Here is a 19,402-nt window from a genome sequence, read left to right as displayed (position 1 = left end):
CATCATTTGAGTCATAAATTTGAAATTTTCGTTCGCGGACAAATTTCGTTTTCGAAATTAAATATATTATTGAACTATTTTTAAATATAGGTCCAAATGAATGTGTTTGCATCTTGCTAAATAATAACAATTCATTGTTGACCAAATGGTATTATAGTCACGATTAGTCGTGCTAGAAGCAGAAGCAATAGTATTATAATTATTAAAATATAACACTTTATTGCTGTTTACTAACTGTTGACATTGATAATCAAGGGAATATGTTTTAGTATATCTCAGATGTATGTGTCATTGGCAATAAGATGAATGCGATATTTTTTCTCTTAACTGTTAAGCAATACTTCTTAGCATAACAACAATACATGTTTTTAAAAGTGAATATTGTATAGTATTAGTGTTGTAAGCAGCAATAAGGGAGTTCTGTAATTTTGTTGCTAATCTGCAATTATATATAAAAGAGAAGGATCGTTTTAGCAATAATGTCATATTTAATGACATAATATATTACGTAGTTATTTAACAAAAAATTCTATTATAAAGAATGTAACCAAGGAATTGTCGTTTTCATTGCATCGACTACATTCATTTTAATGTATTTCATCAGTTTGATATGTTCGGTTGAAGCGATTGAAAATTTTATGGAAAATATGTATCTCCTAATTTTTGTTCTTATTTGAATTTTCTTAAGAATATTGTTGTTGATAATAATTAATCATCGTCGTGAAACGGTAAGGAATTAGTTTCATTAGCTATATCATTGTAGGAGGCTGTCTGCTTTGAATCAAGACTCCTTTGTTTAACAAGTACCGTTAAGTACGCATTTAAATTAATGAAACATGTACATAAGTGGCAGAAAGAAACCACTAAAAAAATTGTGCTTGATGCAATAAGTGCGTTATGTTGTTCAAGTTTGAAAAAAAGTTCAAATGCTCTTGATCAAATCAGTATTATACGGAAAAGAATCAAAAAGTCAAAGAATCATATCACTTGAACAGAAGCCGTAGAGCAAGAGCGTGAGAGATTAGTAGTAGTAATTACAATAAAACGATAATATTAGTATTAATTATAATAATTATATTAATGATAAATTATATGTATATATATTATATATTATATATGTGTATATATTATATATAATATGTATATATGTATATATATATATATATATATTACTACATATATATATATATATACATAATAGAGATGTAAACTTTCTGGAAAGATTTGATCATTTTTCAAATGAGAACTCCTTTTGTTTTTAGGAAATGCAGACAAATATTTAAAAAAAAGGGAAAAACGAAGGAAAAAAAGTTAAAAAAACAAAAACGGCAAAAACATTGACTCGGATATTGTTGTACATCTTTAATACGTAATTTTGGTTGTTTTCTATAATAATTATTATCTCATACTTTAATTCTTAGTTTCAGCAATAACTGTTTGTGTTACTAATCTCTATTAGCACTTCTAGCTACTGTTCCTAGGTGTGTTTCTTTTCGCTTCAGTTAGAACTCACGATTATCTTTTCTCTTTCCTATACGAGTTTATTGATGAAATTAGACTAATGGTAACAATAAATTATAAAGTACAAGTAATTAGCCATCTTGTATTATGAAAAGCAGTTCAAACGTCTTAAAGCTTGCGTTTCTGGTATATTAAAAAAAAAAATGCAACACGTATATTTCATATCGTAATGAAATTTTAAAAAAACTTTCTCGACACTTTACATCTCTAATGTTAATTGAATAAAATAGGTTGTACTCAAGTGGAATTATAAAAAGTGAAAAAAGAATGTAAAAAAAGACTAGAGCCATGTGTATCTTTTTTTGTCAAATATTTTTGGACATACAGGGGTGTAATTGGGCAGCGGTTAAGATTGTACAGAGAAAGTTAACAGAGGAGGTAGAAATGAAAAAAAATCTAACGAAATACACATACAGGTACATCTATTGTACAAACAGAAATACCCACATATACGTGTATATGCAGACATATATCAAGATACCGTCGGCATAGTGACTTAAAAAGCGCTTACAATTACGATGTATGTACATTTGCTGCGTTTTGTGACCGATGCTCGTTATACAATAATGTTTGCATGAGGTGATCGATGATTCGAAAAGTTTGCCCGACTACCGAGACTTACGAAGACAATACGTGCTTTGGACGAGAACGAAAATAAAATATAAAAAGTAAAAAAAAAAGTGGATAGAAAAATAGCGTGAAACACAAAACGCGATACATTATGGATGAGAGTTGCCATTTCAAAGAAATAGGAACGAGAAAAAGACGGAAATTGTGAAAAAATGAATCAAGCGGGGTAAAGCGTGCTGCTTAACGGTTAATGTATAAGTGTAATTATTATTATTTAAAGAAGAATACAAAGAAATAGAAAAATACAAAAAAATTTAGGAGGCATTCTGTGCAAAAGTGAAACTCATTCGGTTTTTGTAGTCGGTCGCTGATGTGAAAGGATCAAATTTTTCGACAAGTAATACTGTTATTGTGGTACCATAAAAAGTGTAATGGGTCAAAACACACAAAAAAACAACAAATTTGAAAATGAAAAAAAATCTGTACGAGGGTGTGTGCCGCTCTACGTCATGTACATAAGAATCGGTGCGAAAGAGGAAGAATGTATGATACGTAAGTATGTATGATATATAGCGTGATAGGGGAAAGAAGATTTACATACAAATATGTGATGTGTATATACACATTATATATATACATACATATATGGAAATATTGAGATATATTTGTAAATTCTGTTATTTGAATGCATTATAAATATTTTAACCTCCTGTAATGAAATATTTAATAAAAAACGTTACCAACCAATCCGTCTACACTTTTAGCCGTTGTGTTTAGGATACGAGCGTCTTATGAAATTGTACTTTCATTTATATGCGATAGTACAAAGAAAAGCTGTGTAAATAGACACGCTTCTGTAGAGCAGTTACGATTACTTTGCGATATTACCGACAATTATTATCAAATTTGTAACTCTTTGAACAGTAACATTGTTTAATACACATGATTTCTTTACTAACATGCGATTATAAGACACGATAGGACGTAATGCCATTTGTAAATAAATCGAGAAACTGGTTAAAGTATACTCTTAGTCTATTCTGAAAAATGTGATGAGAATCTAGCATTTAATTATAGATGCACCGCTTAATTCGTTTGTATAAAGTATAATATAGTTTAAATTCAGATTCGATTGAATAGTACAAGATACGCCAAGATTATTATTTTAAAAGATACGTTGAAGTAAACTTTATAAAAATGTTGCTTTTTTATATACATACATACATTTCTTGAGACTTCTATATAATGTTCACACAGCAGGAGCGAATCCACAAAAAAAAAAAAGAAATAAAAAGAAAGAATCTAATTGTAAAAGGTCTAAATCTTTCTTAGAAAGTTAAACGAAGTGATCCGATGCATTGCATTTGCCGGATGGGTAATATATAACGATAATTACATATTGTGTGCTGTAGACAAAAATTATAGTAATTTGTAATACAAATGAATTGAAGTAAATAAAAATAAATTAAATGTATTTTTTAATGTCGTTAAAAGTAAAACTAATAAAATATTCCGCATAATAATTATTAAATAACTAACGATTCAAGTTGTTTTGATAACCTACATTTGTTTCATTGCAAAACATTATTTTTACAGCTTGCCGTGTTTGTGCAATCGAAGAGGGAATATAATAAGCAATTTTGTTCTTTTAACAACATATTTTGTTCTTTTCTATTTAAATATTATGACCACCTATTTAAATTACGATTGATAAAAGGTAGAAAATTCGTATGAATATACGTACATACGTATGTTGGATTTCTTTGCTGAAATTTGTTAAATTCGACATTTCCAGTACAATCGATCCACAGGACTTCCGTTATGTAAGAATGTGCATGTATGGTAAACTAAGCGGTATAGATACCGCATTATAGTTCTACATAAAATAGATTTTTATTTATTTTGCGTTACGTAGACATTTTTACTATTATGTTTTCATATCCTTGATTTTTCCATATTAGGACAAACTTTTGTAAAACTATGTAAATGGATTAAATGAGGCACTACAAACGATAATAACAGAAAAAATTAGATCAATTTTATCTAGGGACGTATATCTTATATTGAATGTAATTCGTGCAATATGTTTGTGTTAAGGTTTTATTATAAGCATATCGTAACGAATGATTTCATATATATATATATATTATATATATCGTAATAAATGATTTGTTTCAGTTATAATAATACTTAATATGCTTGTATCCATTACGCGTTATCGACATCTACACGGATGTGGTGTGGCGCATCCGGAGAAGTTCGTTAAATTATTACACAAGATCCTGCATATGTTGTGATATGAATTAATTGAATAAACGATACTGGAAAAATGTTTTGTTCGAATAATGAATACATAATTCCATTATACGTATGTATGTTCCCCGCAGATACATAATCCGCGTGTTGTAGAACGATGTCAGATATCCTTGACTTTAACTATTATTTCGGCATGTGATCGAATCGAAGTTGCAAGGGCGTGATGAAGAAACGATAATCACGTTTGAGAAGTCTGACAATGTAATCGGAGATATTAAATACAGAAGAATGCCTATATCGCATCAGGGACGCGTATAAAACGGTAGTTGAACGATTATGCTATGAACGAGATAAGGACGACAGGAAGCTGTACAAAATACTTTAATGTCTGGTCATTCTCTCGTGGCATTCCATCGCAATCAGACGCATACCGAAACATCCCATCTATTTTTCCCTCGTCATATTTATTCCTATACTTCTAACTCTGTTTTTAATTCTGTTTTATCCTACATATCTGCACGTATCCCTTTTTGCAGAATACTCTCGTCTGACTAACCGAACTATTCCATGTCCATCTATCTGTCGGAACGTGTTCGAAGGGTCGAAGTAGAAAAAGAAGATCGAAGTAGATGGACCTCGAGAGAGGAGAGAGAATCATTTTCTCCGGTATCTATTGTAGGGATCGCATAAGCTCCGTGGCGCGAGGAGTCGCCGTGTCACGCAGCGGGGTCGATTGAATCGACGAACGAGAGAACGGGCAATAAAAAGGCGAGTCGGAGCGAGAAGGATCAAACGAGCCCGTGACCATTGCCAGTACTGCCACCTGGTCGTGATATAGTTAAGAGAGGAGGCTAGGGGGTGCGTATTGACGCGACTGCGCGATTTCGTCGACGCGGTGGTAAAGGGTAGCGCTTCCGCGGCAGTGAGAAAGCGCGCTCCGCTGGAGAAACAGAGAGGGAAAGAGAGGAAGGGAGTCGACGAAACGAGAACGAGAGAAGGAGGGGACGGCCTGAAAAGCTCGGGCCAGCCTGGGTTCGATCGCTCAATATTCATCCCTTGGCCGGACGAGAGCGCCCGAGAACAGTAGCTCCAGACGAGGGCACGAATCGACCCTTCCTTCCTTTGCGTCCTCGCCCGCGGAACTGTTCGATCGCGGCACTGTTCCACCAGAAGACGAAGAACAAGATTAGCAGAAGGAGCAGCAGAGCCGGCCGAGAAAAGGATTCACGCACGTCCTCCTTGTTCGTTCGTGGTGATTCGCGGGAGAGATCTGCGGCAGTTCTCTCCATTTTTTCGTTTAACCGATCAGAATGGAGGGTAAAAAAGTCGAACAGTATTATACTCCGCCACCGAAGCTTGGTAAATGGGAGGGTTTTAGGGTCTTTTTATGGAACTCCGAGACTGGACAGTTCCTGGGGCGCACAGGCGCTAGTTGGGGTAAGTTTTCGTATCAAACATATTTCATTTCTTTCTCATTCTTTCTATTTTTTCGAAAAATTTATTACGTGCTTGCACTCTCAAATTGAAATCGAATTGAGCGTCAGGCCGCGAATTTCATCTTGTCTTTTTAAACAATTTTGGAAAATTACGTAATTCTTATTGACAAATACGTTTCGATCGCGTTTTCGAGTCTCTCCCCCGAGATAAAATTAAGATTTCCTTCGACCGAAGGATAGTAATGGTAATGCTAGATTTCATGCGTAGATTTATTTGTCGAGTTCATCGGATAATTCGTCTGTAGTATTGTCAAAGATCATTCCGGAAAATTCCCTAAAACGTATCGTCAAAGGTCAGAACTTGAATATCCCGATTGACATTTAATCGTAACCCTATAGTTCCTGACGTAAAGCGACGCAATGTACACGCGCACTGCAGATCAGTAACGGTGTTATATATCTAGAAAGAACTTTCGTGCTGCATTCAAACGAATAAAACCGTTCTGATCGTAGTTTAATCGATTTCTCTTTGATAACGTTGATATCATTAAACTAGAACATTCATTCCTTTCCTCTACTTTTCCTCAGTGAAATATTTCAAAGCTATACTTAATCTACTATGAAAACTTATTTCTATCATGAATAAAATAACTTGAAATGATTGATTGTTCACTTCTTTCATGAAAGAAACGTTCTTTGCTATTCTGTCAAAATAATCATACACGGTTCTTTGATGCGACAGAAATCAGGTATTTAAATGAAAATGTCGAATTGTAAACTTCTTGTTTTATCTAAAACGTATCCTGTTCTGACAAAGCTGGCTTTTTCACCGTTTCCACATTATCCTTCTAGCGTATTAAAAGATTCTCAATTGGATCTTTAAAAGTAACGTATGGAGGGGCGGCAACCTCACGATTTTCATCGTCCTACTTTTATCTTTTGTAATATGTATGATGTAATACGTATAAGAGGAAAGGCATAGGGTTAAAGAGTGTTCCTAATTTTTGAGCCTAACGTTAGAAAAATTTATTTCTTTGTTAATTCTAAGTGAAAAATATGTTGTATCCCGATTTGGGATTTGGGATGGGAGGACAAAAATACTAAAACTACCTCTAGAGTGCATAATACGGTACTTAGATATTATAGATTTATATTCTTTCATTTGTTCTTTATATTTTCTTTAATTTATTACTCAATTATATAAATATACTGTTAATCTAAAATATTATATTTGATGCAATTACAACGATTATGACAATTCCGTGGGATACTACCGGACGACGCAACAAACGAATTCTCCATGTATCGTGTCTGTCATGTTATGTAATACAATTGCGAGATTTGGTCGATGATGATCCAATATTTCGGTATTCTAGATAATATATTCAATGACTGATCTTTTAATCAGCAAAAAAAGAAGACGAAAAAATTAAAACAATTGTTTTTGCAAAATTACAAAACAATCGACAGAAGGTTGCAAACATTAGATATAAGCGAAATTTAATAGATAGGAGAAGAAAATGATTCTATTTGGAAACTAGGTTTATTGTACACTGTAGAATTGTAATTACTACTAATTGTAAAGCACTCATAATAAATTTGGTCATGGCCATAGATATAGTCAGACAATGTCATATAATGTAATCATTCCATTTTATACAACGTATAATATATTTATGTTCTTGTCCAAGCTGACAAACTAACATTTAAATAAGTAAACTTCTTCTATTGTATACAAGAATTATTATTCTACATAAAAGTTATTTTAGTTTCACTCCGATACATCTTATCGTTAGCATATTTCTTCAAAATTTCTATTACAAAATCGATCTGTAATAAAATTGTTGCACAGATCATTGGATCATAGTTTTTATATTTATTTTTTACATTTTTTACATTTGTCTATGTATAATAAATTCTTAATAATTTCTTTAATCGACTAATAATTTTCAATTCGATACACAAAGTTATAATCTTTTTAAAGTGTGTGCACCTTTTTTAAGAAACAAGCCAAGTTAGTAATAAATTATAGGATTTGCTCGTTGAAGTATGTTGTGGGAGTTAGGTTTAAAAATCGAATTGTTTATTTAAATCTTTCCGTGATTAAAGAAGCTTCGTTACAGTGAGCAAATATTATTGTGATTCGTACTCGATATTATCATTTGGTTATATATATCGCATAAATTTCGGAAATCTTTTTTGTAAACTTCTTGACATTCACTGATTTTGCCATTTTCTTGCATTAACGAGGCAATTCGGTCGGTCGTTGTGTTATTGTGTTAGCATACTTAAAGCAGCTTATCTATTCGCCTTTGCGAGCTATATTCTTTCTATGCTCCACTGTCTTTTGTCCCCTCTTCTTCTCCTGAAGTTGATCGACTTCCACCAAAATCAATACAATCCAGCGTTCTTACCATTCTGTAGGAATAGCTTGCTCTGATTTTATACGGTTCGCTTGCGTCTCATTTTAACTTTTAATGAACTTTGTTATTCGATCTACTAGCTAAGGAAATAGAATACAAACTGTATAGAAGATCATAAATAATATTTTTCAAATATTTAATTATATTTGAATATTTGAGTATCCTACGAATGATTGAATACTTTATTTCGTATTAACAAATACTCTTGATTAACATTTACATTATTTATGGTGTTTCAAATTATGTACTCAACAATGTGAAAAACATGACACGAATATTATACCATTATGCAATAATACGAATGCAGTTTTCAATTGTATCTTGAACAAGTTAATAACAAATGATATTTCAGTAGAATCTAGAATTCATCATTGCAACATGAGGTGCTTCTTCGAGCTTGTGAATTTAAATGATTGCATTGATTTCATTTAGGGGTGTGTTAATCTAATAAATATAGATAAAAGTATCGGAAAATTCCGGCTTCTAAATAAGTGGGATTGTACGAGTAAATCGCATGATAATAATTTTGTATAAAATTCTAAACGTTTTATAATTTGCCTCAAGAAATACAGAACAGGATGGTACATATATCCGATGAATAAGATTCAAAATGCATTCTTGAAAGTAGGTTTCTGGATAAAAAGTAGATCAAACGATATTATCTTTTCGTCCAAATACGACACACTATTGCGGTTGCTGTAGTAACGTAACATTTTCACGGTTTTTTTGAGATATCGATCACTTCGTATGCGGAACGCGGCGGCGCTACAAACTTAGAAGCCATCACGGTTCTTTCATGAAGTAGGTCATTGATATTGTTGCACCTACGTTCGAATTTCTATACAGAAAATGTCAGTCTTTACAGTATTTACTATCGATACACCTACACCGGAAACAAGGAAATAGAGTTGTCACAGGGAACAAGATTTCTTTGTAAAATTTGTATCGAAAGAAACCGATTTGCGTCGAAGATATTATGTCAATCCTATTCCTTATTTAAATCTTCCAGATTTGTTTAGCGCGTTTGCAAATTGTCTTTAAACGAATGAATTGCGTTCTGGAGGGATGAAAAACAAACTATTGGAGTATTGAAGAAAATCTTAGTTCCTAATTTAAAATTTCTTTATCGTTTGTTAATAATTTTTTATAAAACTACTGGAGATATGTACGTAACGTTAACATGATCAGCGGAGGACGTCTTCCTTAAATGAGGACGAAATAAAAGCAACCAGTTTAACGTAATAATACGTAATTCTACGATACGAATATTGGTAGAACGTAGAGAACTATGACTAGGGGGATCAATAACCTACTTTGGTTTTCTTATACTATGTAAGGGAATTCTAGTTGTTAGTATTAAAATTCTTCTGTGAGATGTCATCCTATTTTTGTGCATAAAATTCTACCGTGTAAATGCAAAATGCACGGATTGTTAGAAACGTTTGGTTTCCACCGTATAAAAAGAAATAAAGATGTAATCAAGAAAATATATTATATGGCATTAAAAAGAGAAATATGAATATAAATAAAATGATATCAATATATTGTATTATAGAAACAGGATGCTTCACTGGGTTTTATACTAAAATTTGGTGCAGTGCCAAGTGGAACTACAACTTCGTTTAACCTTGTGGACAAATTAAATTTAACTAAATTAAATTTAATTGCCGATTATTACAAAAATAGGGACATTGACTAGAGGAAAACATTAAATATATGGGATCGATGTAAGATTTAATTATAGTATTAATATTCCTTTAATGACAAAATACTCGATAAATTTATTTACTAAATATAATTTAACAGAAGGTTACTATATAGTTCTTCGAATAATCTTTTACAACGTTTGCAATCCGATGCAAGTATAGATATGTGTTATGATTCTTTGAAAATAAATTGCTTGAAATGGATATTCATCAATGATTCTTATTGTAAACTCGCAGCATTGCTTACTCAATACCAATTCAGGCCAATTAGATCTCGGATCATAATTGTCTCAGTGTTGTAGAGTTCAGTTGCTGTGCGTATCCACAAAAGGAATTATTACAATAAAACATTTGCCTTGCTTTAATTGGCTAAAGTGTCCGAGATCTACGTTCTTATACTTCGTCGTACTTCAAGTTGTTTTTCAATCGACTACGGAGATCTTTTGCGCACATACTGCTTTTATCTCAAAGGAAAGATCAATTCACTATACTGATTTCCGTATATGATTTAAATGGTCGGATAATAGTTAAAGTAAAATTATTATGGAGTAATTTAGAAGATAATCGATATTTAGAGAATATGTACATAATTTCAAAAAACTAACAATCTTTTATTTTTCGATTGCAGCCAAAATCTTGTTATTCTACGTCATTTTTTATGCGGTACTGGCTAGTTTCTTCGGAGCGATGTTAACTGTTTTCTACCAGACGTTAGACCCGAATGCACCGAAATGGCAATTGGACAATTCCTTGATCGGAAGCAACCCCGGACTTGGTTTTAGGCCTATGCCTCCTTCAAGCAATGTTGAAAGTACCTTAATTTGGTACAAAGCAAGTGACGAAGGCAATTTCTTACATTGGACCAGAGAATTGGATAAGTTCCTCGAAGGTAATCTATTTCTCAATTCTGGTTCTTAATTTTTTTTTTTTTTTTTACATAACACAAGATACCAAACAAAAATTTTGTACTCATAAATTTGAAATAATTATTCTGCTAAGATTAACTCTATCAATTAAAATTTATGCAGTTGAATATAACGTATTTCTTAGAGTACTTTATTATTTGAAAGCAGAAGTAATAACATTACATTATCTTGCATCGTTAATAAAATATTTACTAGATATAGATGTTCAGTAATGCTATTTCCATAGATCTATTACGACGCTAATATTAACCGATAAGCGAGAAAACAGTCTTTGTCCTAACGAGCCAATTACGTCAAGAACCCGTTAAATCCGGTCAAGGTGGGAACAATCTTTGGATCAGAGTTTCGGTTTTTTTATATTCTACAATATATAATCATGTATGTATTTGGGAGTAAAATATAGAACGCGTAATTAGGTACGGTATACAAAATTAGAAATAACTTTCAGAAAAATTTTACCAAAATAAGAAACAAAATTCAAATCGATATCTTGATGTGTTCCTTCACCTCCTTGGGTGTCCTAGGATTAATGAGTCTCCGTGATAATTAAATAAAAAATTAATTTTGAATCTGTTTAGAATACCAAAAACCTGCTACCTCTACAAATGGTGCCCAGAAGAGGATGATGTGCGACTATGGCAAACCACCAGCAGCCGGCAAAGTCTGCGACGTAGACATGACCACGTGGGGACAGTGTACGAAGAAACACAAATATGGATACAACAAATCTGCTCCTTGCATTTTCCTCAAGTTGAACAAGGTACGTGATATTAAAAACGTTACTACGATATTATTATACATATAGAGTGATTGTTCTTATTAAATTATGTAGTATTAAAAATCCGAGAGATTTGGCAAGCGTTATTTTTATTAGGAGAAATATTAATAATTCTAATGCTTTAGATTTTCGGCTGGAAACCCGAATATTATAATGACACGAAAAATCTGCCGAACACAATGCCAACCGATCTTCAAGAACACATCAAGCAAGAGGAACACGCTAACAGATTGGATACCGTGTGGGTGTCATGTTCCGGTGAAAATCCCGCAGATGTTGAGAACATGGGTGCCATTCAATATATTCCACGTCGTGGTTTTCCTGGATACTATTTCCCGTTCACAAATACCCCTGGATACCTTAGTCCCCTGGTAGCTGTCTTCTTCGAAAAGCCTAAATGTGAGTTACCATTAAATCGCAATAACATGCCTATAATCTTTAAAGGATTTTGAATATTCCGTTAATTTTCAGACGGTGTGTTGATCAATATCGAATGTAAAGCTTGGGCGCACAATATCATTCACGACAGATTCGAGAGGCGTGGTTCGGTACATTTCGAACTGATGGTGGATTAAGCATCGTACTCGCCACCTTTTGCAAGATCACTACCAACTGCGTCCAAGAAAATATAGGAGGAAGGAGAATAAAAGAAATTTCTTTTTTAATCAATCTCGCTGGCGCATCGTGACCACTCCTTCTTCCCTCCGGTTTTCTCTGCCGACGATACCGCTCTAGCCGCGTATTTTCTCGTCGTTGTAACGTAGATCTTTCAGAGATTCACCGATCATTTCTCATCATCTTCATCTTCGTCGTGATTCTCTTCATTGCAACACCATGCGATAATAGCTACTGTCGTTTTTTCACACAAATCGCGCTACTCACTCTCATTATGAAGGACCGTTCTTCAAAAACACCGTTACACGTGTTCGTTTCACTCAACGTACAGAGATTTTTCATAAAACGCCGCGTGTTTCCGTCGTCGTCGCTTCCACAAAGGTAAAAGCATTTTATTATAGGATCACAAAACGGACCAGTGAAATTGGCTATGTACAAACTATATATCTATATATATATATGTATGTATATATACGTACGCATATGCGCGTATGTATCAGGATGCACAAAAAAAAAAAACAGTTTAGCGGAAAAATTCTGCACAAAAACCGCGGCGGTATCACTTCTTTTTATCGGGGGCGAAGAGGAGTGGTCGTACCATCGTGATCTAAATATCGTTCGGGATATCAGTTGGAGCGCGTAAGAGGTTTCCCTTACTTTTTTGCCCCTTTTGCGAATTTTTCGCTTTTCGTCGTCTGCTAATTTCTTGGTCTCGTTGCGGGCTTTAACGCACGTGTAATGTTTTTTTTCTCTTTTTTTTCTCTCTCGAAGTTATATTGATATTCGCCTAGTCAACGAGATTCGCTAACGTGTAGGGTACACCGAGGATAATTGATACCCTTAGTTCGTGCCACGTAGACGTATTAAACAGAAAAACAAGAAAATGTTAGTGTCTTTATGCCCGTCGGTACGGTGCACCCGGCACGGTGGAACTTTTGATTTCGAATTCCACGAAGAAGCTCTCGGACGCGGCTCTCGGCGAATCTCGATCGAAAGTTCCGTCGTTTCGGGATGAAAGGTGAGGGATGTCTGAAATAATCGAAATTCATATACACGCGCGCACGCGCACACGCATACACAAAAGCTAATAGAGACAAGTCGAAGGGAAGAGAGTCTGTTTCATGCGAATTTGTCAACGAACTCGTCGAAACGAAACAGCAGGAAACCAATTAATTGACTTGGTGAGAACGATTGCATTGTTACCGAAGGTTTCGTGCGGTGGAACTTTTGATTGGAAATCCTCCAATTTTTACTAGCTTTGTAATAGATTTCTATTTTATTATTTCGAACGAGGGAATAATATTGCGAACTGTTAGCAAGAGCGCGTGAAGCAATTATAAATAAAACTTCTAATTTAATTAATGAAAAACAGGTCATCCTTGGATTTTAATTTGAAGTTCCGCCAGTACGCAGGTAGATTACGCTGTGTTGTATAAAGTGGATATAATTAATGGTGGTAACGTAAAGTAGTAATTAGTATTAATATTTTAGTTATTAATTAGTATTAATGGAAAGTATTAATAAAATAGAAATAAAATCAATCAAACGATCAAGAGAAAAAATAATAATGATAGTTATTACCTTTCATTATCGAAAGGCTAATACAAAACTATTGAATGAAAGCAATCGATATGTTTCGTTGTGTGTTCTTTTTTCTTTCGTATACTTAGAGGAAAAACTGAATTTTAGTCGAATTGCTCAAATCTTCCGAAAAGTGAAAGAACTTTGGAAAGCGAAAATAACAAATTCGGCAGTTACCGCCATTAACGTTAATAAATGTACATAGATACAAGATTCGAAGCAAATAAGAGTGGAAGATACCAAAATTTTGTTGGATTTCGATTTGTCGAGAAACAGCGCGCTGTTTGCACGGGAAAGTTTAATCAGCCTAGTGATAATCGTACAACACCGTATGGAATATGTATTTATGATTATATTGTACCGCATGATAATATCTAGTGCTAGTCCACGCAATCGTATAGTCGATAGGTTGTATCCTATAGTCTGGAGATCAGAGGAATTGTGTTCTATTTCGATAGTACTTCATTTTCTTTGCTACTTAATATTCTATCTATTTATATTCTCCTATGTGATGATTTTACCATTTTGCGAGGAGTTTATTTTTCTTTCTCTCTTTTTTCATCTCGCTAAGATGATTTTTTGTATTTCAACCGATACTTGATCGTATCGATATTTCCTTTGCTTTGTAAATTGCAATTTTACATCTGATATTCCTATTTTTCTATTTTTCTTTATAGCAACCAACGATAATGGTATGTACTTAATGTAAACGAAATCGAATGTCTGTCATCTGATCTCCATTCTTCATGGCTTAAATTTAGAAGCAAAGCTGGTTGTTCCGAGAGCTTGTTCGTTTTTCGGAGGACAGCGTTTGCGCGGTGGTCGTCGCCCTGGTGCATCTGAGATTCTTGACGGTTTATGATACTTATTCGAATTACGACGGGACGTGCTTACGTCGTGAATTTAATCTTAATCAAACGACGAGGAACATTATCCCTCGTTTTAATTGTTTGCAAACGCTTATACATTCACTACCAAAGTTATACTGCCATTATATGATCTGTTATCTATTATATACAAATTTTTAGATTCCGTTGCATTTTACATTGTTTTACCTGCGTGTTGTATACTGCGTAAAACGATTAAGCTATAGTTAACCGATTCTCATACCGATGATCTTTCTTTGGGATTGGCGAAATGGCAATCCTATTTTAACTGGAAATTATCGATTTATATGAAAATAATCGACCGTGATAGCATAAGCGATCGGTACTATAGAATTAAAAGAAAATTTCCTTCATTAAATTCTCGATGAAAGCGTAGAAAAGGATCGATCGCTCTTGATTATATGGACGAAAAGATAGTACAAAGGCTATAGATGAGGCGATCCGAACGGGCGGCGACTTCGAATGTGAGCGCTGCCAAAAACAAGATCAATAATTTTATTGCTATTTATTAATCGACGTAACGTACGATTATTAATTACCATTAGTATTATTATTATTATTATAATTATTATCGTCATTAATATTAATTATTATTATTCTCATCATTATCATTATCATTATTATTATTACTACTATTACCATTATTACTATTATCGTTAATTTTTGAGTCCTCGTCCGGAGCCATATTGAGATATGAGAAAAAACTTAATATAGATTAATCGTCGACGACACTATTAACTTTTAAGAAAAAAAAAAAAAGGAAGGAAGGATGAGGCAGGCGGAAAAGAAAATGGAATGAAAATGAGAACGTACTAATGGAAAAAAGACGAAGGTACCGATGATAATGAAAACGATGATGAATTATGCGTTGATGGTATAAAGTACTAATAGGAATTATTACACTTGTATCCAGTGCACTGATCGAGAACGATTATATATGTATATTCATCATTGTGAATGAGCTGTTTCTAATAATGAACATCTGTTGTTAAAGTATATAGATTACGTTTCACGCAAGCGTGAACAAGAAAAAAGAGAGTTGAAAGAGAGCCGGGAAAAGCTTGATACCGAAGAAAACTACTAGCCATGAATCAGGTTCGGTGGGATTATTAGTAATCATGCTTAAAGTTTCTTAGCTTGCCGTAACCGAACGCCCGTTTCTCGAAACCAAATGGTGGAATTTCAACGAGAACAATCCTGCACTATCCTGCAAGCTATGTTTATTCTCCGGATTCTATTTGGAACATGTTTCCTGTGTGATAATCGTTAACACAATTAGCGCTTTAAGTATGTGACGAATTATGTACGTGAGACGTATGCGTATGAGAGTAGATGAAAATTTTGATGAAAAGAAAAAAGTGGCAGAATTTTAAGCTTTAAGATACATTTAAAGATATATTGAGTATATATTATAAAATTATATATACATTTAAAGTAACGATAATTATATGATATACATATACATTATAAATACACATAAGGTTAATATTACTAAAGATGATTTTAACGTAATTCCTGAATAGCCGGTCACATTAGTAAAAATTCGACAGAACTCGCGATATTGTATGAAATGTGAACGCTAAGGAAAACAGAGGAAAAAACGATAACAAAATAATATTCTAATTATGACGATTAATCTGAATAAGTCAAATTAATTCTAAGTGTGATTCGTATATTATAACGCATATATGCATGCATACCGGTTATAATACTATTCGTTAAATTATCTGATATGTGTATGTATCTACAAGACATTTGAAGGTTCATCTATGTTATATACATGCGTTGGGAACCGCTCAGTTAGGCACGAGATTAATTGAAATCAATGCATATAAAAGGGTGTATTACGTGAGAAAAATGGAGAGGAATACCGATATAGAATTACATTAGGATTTCGTCGAGAAGTCGATAAAAAAACGAACGAATATGTGTGATATATGAGATATATGATCACAAAACATGACATCAAATTTCTGTGTCGGGACACCGTGTCGTTGGTTCTTAATGTTAGATTTATCTTCACGTTCCCCACTTCCCTCTGATTCTGACTCAACGATTACCAATTGCTTTGTAAAATCGACTCGAATTTTCCTATTATTAGCGCTAACGCTTAATTAAAATAGTTAAATATCGAGGTTCAAGCATTTGCAATGTCGAACGACTGCGGAGCCAAGAAATCTCTACTTCTGCTTTGATCTTGCTGAAATAAATTTCAGCCGTTAAAACAAGATATCGCGACTTGATGTCGCGGGAAAGGAAATTAGTGCGAACACGTTAATATTCTTTAGTAGTTAATATAATACGATTACCCATGACTGCATCTACTTTTCACATCTTTGCGACTTTTTATGTATAGGGAAGAGGTTCGTCAACAGAAGTTAGCCGAACGTGATATTACGACATCAAAAAAGAAAATAGTTACCAAAAATACAAATAAAGTAAAAGAATAGTGAAGCGAATACTCCTTGCTTTAAGGAGTAGATGATTCTGAAGATGTAAAACACCATAGACGCTTATGCTGTGGTGCAGGAATTTCTTCTGTATCGATCAATAAGATTTTACCGTAGACTACGAAGACTCGAACTTAGTATAGTGCGAAATCATTATAAATTTTGTCGTTCTGGAATATTGCTTTGGGTCTTCGTACACCTACATTTGTTGTTGTCGATTAAGAAAAATTATGTATTTAGATCCATTATGACGACATTGATTATTAGATGTTTAAGAATATTACCGTTGATACTAATATGATCTGCGCCAATATATAGTTATCAAGAGACCTGTCAGTATCATAGAACGAGATGGAACGAGTATGTTGAACGATCGTTTTAACTCGGATGGTTTATAATCCACAAAGCTATGAACCCTTGAAATATTGGTATTTACTATAGACTGCAATTTGTTTTTGCTATCGATCTGAAAATAACCGATGATCGCAAGCAAAAGGAATATAGTAACAAACTTAAGATTACTTTGATTCTTTCGTTGACTTTGTGTTGTAAATGAAAAAGAAGAAAATTTAATTCAAACTTCAGAAAGCTTTAAAGCGATCAGAACGATCGCAAACAACAGTGGTTGCTAATGGCAATTATCGAGAAAGAGATTAACACCCAGACTACTATGAAAAAATTCCAAAGTTTCAAACAATATGTATTCTAAGAAATTTGTCTTTCGAGAACTTTTCATGTGTACGAACTTTCTATCCCATATCGTTGCGATATCACCTTTGATTTCGAAACTAGCGCTTCAATCGCGGCGACAAGATCTTTAAGCATGAATATTTAATAATAATTTAAGACGAGATGGCATGGCTGTTGATATCATTATGCTTGAAATGTGTTATGAAAAATAAACAGAATGTATAAAAGCCCTTTCATATTTTGATTTTATTATTACTCTTTAAACATAATTACGATAAAATGGATCAAAGAAAATAATAATCATATTGTTAATAATAAAAATATTGCAGTAACTAATTAACCTAGTTATTGTACAAATAATACGAATTTTCTTAAAGATTACCGGTTTTGGTTTTTTCAATTATTTTATTTAATATTTTTACATAAAATTATTACATACATAATTTACTTATTGTACATATATAGGTTTAGAATATAGTATCTAAAAATGACGGCATTTAAATTAATATATACAGCAATATCTTGTTTCAAATCTAAATAGCAGTTATTAATTTAAAAACTTGAAAATATCAATATTGTTTATTTCATTATGTCAGTCTTGACATATTAAAGAAACTAAGTATTACACCTATGTGTACTTTTTGATACTGCTAAAAAACAAGTTAAAACCGATTTTCCTAGAATACCTTATCTAAATTATATTTAATTATACTTACGGAATTAAGTGATGATTCCGTGTGATTTAATCGATTTATTGCCACATATAATTATTTCTTGTTCCTAATATGAAGAAAATTGTTAATAACCACGCGATAAGAGACAAACAGAGTAAGAAAAATAAATATTTCGTAACATAAACCGTGAAACGTTTATCTCCCTATTCAATTTGTGTGTGGCGCGCGGTTTTAAACTGTAAACGAATGAAAAGTCATTTCTCTCCAACCAATCAGGAATCTGCTAGACAAAGTTTTGGCGCGAATGTCACTAAATATCGCAGTGAATACCACTGCTTGGAAAGCGTGGTGTCAAGATGTATCGTCCTTTGAAGTAAACAATTTCGACTATGTAATGTTTCTACCACTATTCCATTGTCATCAGTCGACTATTATCAGGTTCGTTTAACTAGTTAACTAATAGGTTCTTATTTAGTATGTTGTTACGTTAGCGAAATTTTATAATATTTCAAATTTTCTCTGGTTGTCTGTTACCAACGGCTTGTGTTATGAGTTTTTCAAACAAAATTTGAGTTTGATTATTGCTTCATTTTGACTCAATTAATTCAGTTTTATACATTAATTCTAAATGCTTGATTATAATTTGCTTGTTTGCAAATGATTGATTGAGTTCGCAGATGACTTCGAAAAAAGTGTCATGTATTGGCGTTGTGACAACTCAGAGATATTTAATGCAAAAGGTTTGTTAACGTTTAATTTATTTTAACAGAGATAGAGGTACGTATACCTTTATATTGTTTTCTTATTCTTTCACGTGTAACAGACATTTAATTAATATGTGATATGATTAAATTATGAACATTTGTATAGTTTATTAAGAATATAAATT

At 33.0% G+C, this 19,402-nt stretch overlaps 1 protein-coding gene across 1 annotated transcript; it reads left to right on the top strand.

Annotated features, from left to right (window-relative positions):
• The first annotated feature begins 5,315 nt into the window (after window positions 1–5,315).
• LOC117210602 (sodium/potassium-transporting ATPase subunit beta-2-like) lies at window positions 5,316–18,066 on the top strand. The gene is made up of 5 exons (XM_033453766.1): window positions 5,316–5,784; window positions 10,541–10,801; window positions 11,417–11,598; window positions 11,742–12,015; window positions 12,088–18,066. Exons 1-5 carry the CDS (start codon window positions 5,658–5,660, stop codon window positions 12,189–12,191), a joined length of 948 nt encoding a protein of 315 aa, XP_033309657.1. The 5' UTR covers window positions 5,316–5,657; the 3' UTR covers window positions 12,192–18,066.
• Window positions 18,067–19,402: the final 1,336 nt, after the last annotated feature.

This window comes from Bombus bifarius, unplaced genomic scaffold (assembly GCF_011952205.1).
Source record: "Bombus bifarius isolate JDL3187 unplaced genomic scaffold, Bbif_JDL3187 scf7180000008208, whole genome shotgun sequence".
NCBI classification, from domain to species: domain Eukaryota; kingdom Metazoa; phylum Arthropoda; class Insecta; order Hymenoptera; family Apidae; genus Bombus; species Bombus bifarius.
This window is presented reverse-complemented; position numbering and strand designations above follow the sequence as displayed.

Bases quoted from the DNA above. Each gene is read 5' to 3' on its own strand.
- LOC117210602 (XM_033453766.1), top strand. From the start codon at position 5,658: ATGGAGGGTAAAAAAGTCGAACAGTATTATACTCCGCCACCGAAGCTT. The intron at 5,785-10,540 runs GTAAGTTTTCGT...TTTCGATTGCAG, and splicing joins GCGCACAGGCGCTAGTTGGG to CCAAAATCTTGTTATTCTAC. The intron at 11,599-11,741 runs GTACGTGATATT...CTAATGCTTTAG, and splicing joins TTTTCCTCAAGTTGAACAAG to ATTTTCGGCTGGAAACCCGA.